The sequence below is a fragment of the Staurois parvus genome, unplaced genomic scaffold, assembly GCF_062004578.1.
Source record: "Staurois parvus isolate SC_StPar_1 unplaced genomic scaffold, SC_StPar_1.0 ptg001330l, whole genome shotgun sequence".
Taxonomy (NCBI): domain Eukaryota; kingdom Metazoa; phylum Chordata; class Amphibia; order Anura; family Ranidae; genus Staurois; species Staurois parvus.
In genome coordinates, this window is record NW_028319126.1 from 1,241,233 (window position 1) to 1,249,110 (window position 7,878).

A 7,878-nucleotide genomic window follows, 5' to 3' on the forward strand; every position below is an offset into this window, starting at 1 on the left:
TATATATATATATATATATATTTTTTTTTTTATTAAAATATATTTTGAAATATATTGAATATGGCCAAAATTGTAGCATTTCAAATATGTAAATATATTTAGGAAGAATATTTTTAAAATACATTTCAAATATATTATTCTTCCATGTGGGTATACTGTGTGATATATATATATATCACACAGTATACCCACATGGAAGAATGATGTATTTATTGTTTTTGCAAGGACAGTACAGTGAGCATAACTTATTGCTCCACCAAAGAATAATTCAGCAACTTCAGACATTTTTTTTTTTTTTTTTAAGAAAGACCTGCACTATGCAGTAGAAATTAAGATTTGTCTGTGCTCAGGTCCAAAATAGTTTCCATATGTACAACACATGCTAAGACTTGTATATTAATAGCAAACATTTGCTTAAAATAAAAGGATCCTTAGTTCACCTATATTGAAAAACATGTTCAAGCTGGCCAACTTCATCAAAGTGATCCCTCTCTGTCCTGCAGTGCCAGGACAAGGTTATCCAGTGCCCAGGGCAAAGATGCCAAATTACCCCCCCCCCCCCCCTTTCCTGATGTGAACCTTAGGGGATCCTATGCCCAACAGTCACTCACTTATCAAAATCACTGCCATTGTCACTACTCCTGTCAGCCTTGTAACAGGAGGAAGGTGCCCTCTCATCCCTACAGTAAACCACTGTGCCCAGGGCAGCCGCTCCTTCTGCCCACCTCTTGTCCCAGCCCTGCTGGCCAGTCCCTACTCCACCTTGCAGATTGCCAAGCTCTTTCTTGCTAAATAGCAAATTCTTAAGACCATGGTCATATAGTACCAATATGGGGCAATATTGGTAAAATAGAGATTGGTAAAATTCTATTTGGGTTCCGTAGCATGGAGGCTTCATACAGACCGGGGAGAAGAAAGGGAGGTTGGGTGAAGTCTCCACTAATAGGTGTAGGTTTTGTGGATAGCAAGCACACTGATTGTGCGGGTGTGCTCCAGGCTTTTTGTTGGGGGGTTGACTAGCGATCAAGGCTCCATCCTCCCAAAAAGTGTATGTAGCTGTGTATATATATATATATATATATATATATATATAATCTGGAGCACTTCCTGTACTGTGCACCTTTCCTGTATAGCAGCACATGGGGCACCACAACTATTAAAATGTATGTCCAGCCAAAACTTTATTTTTTGCAGAGAGGGAAAATTGCAAACTACCACACAGAAGTATACTGTAAATGCTGTTCTTTAGTAAAGTAGGAGAAGGCTGGAATCCCTGCTATAATTTCATTGCTGTGTTCCGAAAAGGCACTTTGTAACCCTCTGGAGACAAAGCCAAGTACACCAGAAACACCTTCATTTTTCCTTCCTTATCGATTGCAATGCAGCCAATGGGGAAGCTGAAATTTTGAGGAAATTAAAACTCTCAATTTTGCTCATCTCTTCTAATGACTCACCTTGATCTGTATTCCTGCACATTACAGATCTTTATTCCTACCTGTCCTACTGGACTCCTTTTACATCATTGCTGCCACCCATCTAACATAACAGAATCTGACTTCAGCTAATAAGTATTTTCCCTCTGCCAGTCGCCCCAAACAGTCCCCGCCAGGATCCATTCTCCAGAAAATTAGCAAAGCGAAGGCTCCGAAATGTTTTGTTTTCTTAGCCGGAGAACATTTGGAATTTTGCAGACTCTTGGAGAGTCAAAGCCAGGAAGCTGAGAGGGTGTAGGTGGCTTGTTAAAAATGTAGGAAAGGATTGAGGCCTCCACTTGCCAGTGTTCTGGGGTTTCTTCGTGTTTCCTCCTTCCCACGCTGCAGCAGTTCTGGGCTGTGAGTCAGGTAACCCCTTCCATGCCAGCTTGCTTTTGTGATGTTGTCTGTTGGGTTAGACGCTCAAAAGGTGGCCATAATTCTTCCACCAGGTTACAAGGGTGGTCATCATCTGAGGTTACTTCTGATGACCAAACATATGGCTTGAGCCTGGTCCATGGCTAGAACCAGATGCTGCAAAGCTACTACATGCTTCCATATGTTTGAACAAGTTCAGAGAGGCAGCAGCCAGGGGTAACACCCAGCCTGGTCCATGTCCCGCTGACAGAGCCAGGCCGTTAACCACAACAAGTTTTCAGCTCCAAGAAGTAATAGGTTTTTCTTCTCGCCATCTTTTAGGGACTTGCACAATAATCAACAGTTGGGTGGACTCCACGAAGAGGTCTTTACTGGTGTACTGAGCGGCCCCACCACACTGTAAGTAATGGGATTCTCTAAATTAATTATAGTAAATGTCTCAGATTTTGGGGCCACTGTCAGACTCCTGAATGATTGATTCTAGTTATCCGAATAGTCATCTTTTATCTGTCTGTCTTGCTCACTGCTCCTCCTGGTTCATTCTCTATTTTCCTTCTTTGCTCTCTCTTCATGTCTCTCCGCCCAGTCTTAATATGTTAAAGGGGAACTTCACTCTGCAAATGAAGGTTTGGTTCTTGCCTCTGCCTCCAGCCCCCCCCCCATCCCTCCATAATATTGATAGGAAGTTTTTTGGTGGTCTTTCTGGGGTTTTTTTTGTTTCTTTTTTTCTGGCGGCCCCATCCTCCGCCATTATTCTGACCTAGACCAGAATGATATGTTCGGGTTCTGCAGCCCCTTGGGATACCAAGGAGAAATATCCCATGGGACTGTGGAGGCCATTTACAGAACGTCCAAATGGCAGAAGTTCTGAATCATTGGGGGCTGTGCTACCTGAACCAGCAGAACAGGACCAAGATGGTGGAATGGGACATAGGAATGGACAATGATGGATCCGCTGGGCAGGTAAGTGCATATTTTAAATTTAACTCAACATAACAGGTAATGGGGAACAAAGGGGTGAAGTTCTGCTTTAAAGTTGTTTCTGCCTTTAGATCTATTATTTTTCTACTTACTGTGACAGACTGCATGACACCCTGACTGGGTATCTACGCCAAACTACAGCTTCCTCCTCTCTGGAACTAGAATATAGCAATTTCAGCCCAAACCTCCCTAATTACCAGACAGAACCAATGTTAGAGTAAAACAGGACTGACTTTATTAAAGTGTTACTAAACTCACAACAGTAAAATCAGTCTGTATATGCAGTAAAGCATGCTTGTTATATTTACTGTGGAACCAAAGGGGTTAATCCTCTCCATTATGTAAAAAAACTGTTTTGATCCTGTCTTCTCTGATCCTCCCCTTCTTCCCAGTCCCCAATCCATCTGCTGATAGTACAGATCCTTGGGAGACACTCTGCACATGCTCAGTTTGGTGTGTATTGCTAGAGAGGTTTTTTTTTTATTATTTGGGAAGGTGCATGTGATCAGCACAGGGCCAATCAGCACTGTCCAGACAGAGGGTCAGGGGTCATGCAGCCTCATAGGACAGTTAGAGGAGAATGAAAGCTCCTCCAACAGGATTAACCAGTGCTCGGCCGGACACTGATTGTAGTCACAAGACTGCTATATACTGTTGATGAGAAAAGGTATTTGGCAGTTTATATTTACTAAAGTAATTGCATGTCCATGTTCTGTGTACTGTGGGAGACAGACAAAGTAAATGCAGAGTCCTGGGTTTAGTAACACTTTAAACAGCACAGCATTTATACACAAAAACCTTCCCCCTAGACAGGTATGACACACATTACAAGTCACAGGAGAAAATTACATGACATAAACATATAAACAATCAAATACAGGGAAACAATGGATTCCTTCCCGGCACCTAGCAGTCTGGACTCTGGAGGTGATTAAACAGTGAGAAAGTGAGAGCTTATAACCTAAACATAATTACAGCAAACAATAGTTTGCCAGACACCTGTAATGGAAAATAGTTTCTTAACCCCACATATGCTGGAATTTTCCCCCAGCAGATAACACATTGCACCAGGATAACAGTTCCACTATGCACAGTATGCCAAGGAGTCCCAGAAACCGTCCCTCCAGCCCTAGTTGCATGGAAAGGGTAGCTGGTATAAGTCACTGCCAGCCAGGTACCCATGGAAGTGATATATCCATCTTGGGGGAAAAGGTTCCTTGTAACCACAAGAGGAGGTTCTCCTTAGTCCTGGGTCCATACTCAGTTGGGAGGAGGCTGGCCCCCAGGCCCATTGGTGGTTTCCGTGACAAGTTCCAGTGAAATTGCACAACAGTCGTCCACTCGGTGGACAGGAAAGTCTTAGATGTACAGTTTATTTTATTATAAGTGGACTTTGAGTAAGATTCATTGAAGCCAAGTTCCAGCTAACACTTTTTATGCAATTATGGCAATGGTTTTTCAGTACTGCAGATTATATGACTAAATTCTAATCACCGGATAGACTGAAGATTGCACTTTTATATACTTAGGGACATCTCAAGGACAGCCGTCTCATCCCTCCCCTCCAAGGGGCTGGAGAACCTAAGGCATCTGTTGGCCAGGAGTACCTGGTACCTGAAGAAACTCCCCCCTCTGAACACCTTTGTTCACCTAGAGATAGCTGACCTGTTTTACCCCAGCCATTGCTGTGCCTTTACCAACTGGACCAAGAAGAAGAGGTGAGTGACCAGCAGATAGCTAAGTAAGATAACATGGCACTTCACATTTTTGCACCCATTGTTGAAGACACTTTACCTGATTTGCGGTCAAGCATTATAGCTTGGTCACTGACCTGCTTCTGTCTACCAAAGGAGCATTCCCCACATTATTGAGGTCATGGCTTTGTTCATTCTGCTGTTTCCTCTTGTCAGCAAGCTTGCAGTATTAGACTGAAAGTACTCTACAATTCCGAAAAAACCTGATCGGCTCCCAGTATTGCCCCTCCCTCTCTCAGTTCAGCAGTGCAGGGGTCTACAGCAAGCTAAAGATGGAATTATGTATATTATGCAACAGCAATCATCCGAAAAGTCCTTTTAGATCAATTCTTCCCTTCCAAACATTCAGATCTTCAGAGATTGCTTGTATTGCCCATGGACATTCAACAACTTCCATATCTATACATATTCAGATAGGTAACCATCCTGTGGCTATTCTGTTTCAAATGCAAATATATGCAATGTCATACCTCTTAAGACTCAGTCTGTGTTATATGGCAACTTGCTGACTTGGCACCATCCACAGGCAGCTTAACACCTCAGTAAGACACAGAAGATGAATCCAATGCCATTTTATTTTAGTAAAGAGGATGTTGTTTTAATCTTTTGAAGTCTAAGAAGACACTGACTTTCCTAAGCCCTGTCTCTGCAATGAAATTAAACTAACATGAGAAAAGCAGGGAGGGTCAAACGGGGACTGTACTAACTAGCTCTAAACCAGAAGAAAGAACAGGGGAACATGCCAAATACAACAAACAAGGCAAAAAAAAGGCTGCTGCAGCAGGTTGGGAATGCTCACCTAGATAAAGTTGTACCTCTGCTCGATAAAATGTTAGTTTCTATGTCCACTCATTTGTGTAGCTGAATCATTTACTCTTGTACCTGCAGTGATCTGGAGGCCTTTCTATGCAACCGGACATCTGTGCAGAACACCCACAAGAAGCGTTCTTTGAGGACCTACACAGGCATTGGCCCGTACTTCCAAGACTACATGGATGGAGATTCTGACCAGACTGAGAATAACAAATTTGCAGACTTTCACAGCAGCAGGCATTACTCCGTCTTCTATGAGGACCAGGGGGAAGAAGAGGTGGGCTTTGGGCAGGAGATAAAGAACGTCCAGGAGCATTATACGCAAGCTTTCGAGAATCATTATGAGTATATTATCTGTGGCGGCAATGAGAAGTTGGTGTGTACTCCGGAACCTGATGAGTTCAACCCATGTGAGGACATCATGGGGTACAACTTCCTGCGGATCGTAGTGTGGTTTGTCAATCTCCTAGCCATTTTGGGCAATGCGTTTGTCTTGTTCATTCTGGTCACAAGCCATTACAAGCTGACTGTGCCCCGCTTTCTCATGTGTAACTTGGCTTTTGCTGACTTCTGCATGGGCATCTACCTTCTCCTCATAGCCTCAGAGGACCTCCACACCCGCTCCGAATACTACAACTACGCCATTAACTGGCAGACAGGAGCAGGCTGTAACACAGCAGGGTTCTTTACTGTCTTTGCTAGCGAGCTCTCGGTCTACACCCTGACAGTCATCACTTTGGAGCGTTGGTATGCAATAACGTTTGCCATGCGCCTAGATCGCAAGATTCGCCTCAGACACGCCTCGTTCATTATGCTGGGTGGATGGGCCTTCTGCTTTTTTTTGGCTCTTCTGCCATTGGTTGGGATTAGCAGCTATGTGAAGGTCAGTATCTGCTTACCGATGGACACAGAAACAGTGTTGTCCCAGGCCTACATCATCTTTGTTTTAATGCTCAACATCATAGCGTTCATTATAATCTGTGCTTGCTACATCAAGATCTACATCACCGTACGAAACCCCCACTACAAATCTGGGGACAAAGACACAAAAATCGCAAAGCGCATGGCGGTTCTCATCTTCACAGACTTCCTCTGCATGGCGCCAATTTCCTTCTATGCCTTGTCTGCTGTAACGAACAAGCCACTCATCACAGTATCCAACTCGAAGATCCTTCTGGTGCTCTTCTACCCCCTTAATTCCTGTGCCAACCCTTTCCTGTATGCCATCTTTACCAAGGCCTTCCGAAGAGATGTCTTCATTCTTCTTAGCAAATTCGGCATTTGTGAACACCAAGCCCAGGTGTATCGTGGACAGACTGTGTCGGCAAAAAACAGCAGTGGCTCTTATGGTCCAAAAAGCAGCGGCAGTACTGGACAGACTCTGGCCAACGTTCCCGACTTCCTTAGAAAAGAGCAGTCAGTACCGGGAACTCAGATGGGCCTACTTGATAACAACTGCCAGACTGTGTTGTAAAAAAACCTTTGCATTAACCAGTGCTAATTTTGAGCGCCAGTTTAGGGTTTCAAGACGAGACGTTCCATGTGACGACTAAGCATTATCAGAGGCGTACGTTTGGGCACAAAAGGACATTTGATAAGATGATGGATTGCACGGTGTTCTCTTTAGGGGCATTCCCGGTAATATACTTTATTGGGAGTACACTGTTTGGGTTTGTGCCTTGGACAGCTTTAGTGGGCTCTACGACAGTTTTTGGGAATGAATCAACAAGGGTCCGACCACCAGATACCCTATGCAGAAAAACAAAATGTTATAGCCTCAAATTATGCTGAGAGGTGGAAATTGAGGACATGATACTTTCTGTAAATATCCATTATAGCTTCACAGAAACTGTCTTACTAAAAATAAACCTTTTCCATTTGTTTTACTGTCTTCAGAACGTTCTTTTTCCCCCATCTCAGACATCATCGTACCATGAAAGGCCACCTTGATTGGACAGCATCCTGCTGAGGGATATGGATTATCCATATACAATTTCAGCTGCGCAAATTTATTTTTCCATAAGAAAACTAAAATCCAACACCCTCTTTTCCAAACATCTCACTAAGGTTTTATTGCAGTCCTGCATCTCCTGAGCAGCGAAGTTATATCAGGCGGTGGAATGGTCAGGAATGGGGCGAACTGCAGATGGTTCTTGGAATTGGAAGGTATGGAGGGGCAACATTTAATCAGATTTCACATCAACATCTCAGCTTAAAGACCACTCCAGATATGACAAGAAAAAATATATATTGATTTCAGTTGAGACTCATTTCAACTGCCAGGTGAATATGGAAAGTACTGTGACTCGCTCGACAGCGCGCTGAAAAAGGCCAGATGCTGTCTATAGCTGAAGAGTTTATATTGGATATGCACACAGTAAAGGTCATATTTTGTACAAGCTGAATTCTGATGGTAACACTTAGAGCTGATATATTGCAGACAGATCCAACAAGACCATTCCAGCCAATCAGGTTTCATC

The 7,878-nt window shown here is 43.4% G+C and overlaps 1 protein-coding gene across 1 annotated transcript in view; it reads left to right on the plus strand.

Moving 5' to 3' along the window:
- Positions 1-7,281, plus strand: part of TSHR (thyroid stimulating hormone receptor) — a 90,368-nt gene extending 83,087 nt beyond the window's left edge. The window contains exons 9-11 of the mRNA XM_089661385.1: positions 2,172-2,249; positions 4,361-4,549; positions 5,474-7,281. Of these exons, the coding sequence (XP_089517511.1) occupies positions 2,172-2,249; positions 4,361-4,549; positions 5,474-6,872 (1,666 nt within the window). The 3' untranslated portion in view covers positions 6,873-7,281. The remainder of the gene's footprint in view (positions 1-2,171; positions 2,250-4,360; positions 4,550-5,473) is intronic.
- The last annotated feature ends 597 nt before the right edge of the window (positions 7,282-7,878 follow it).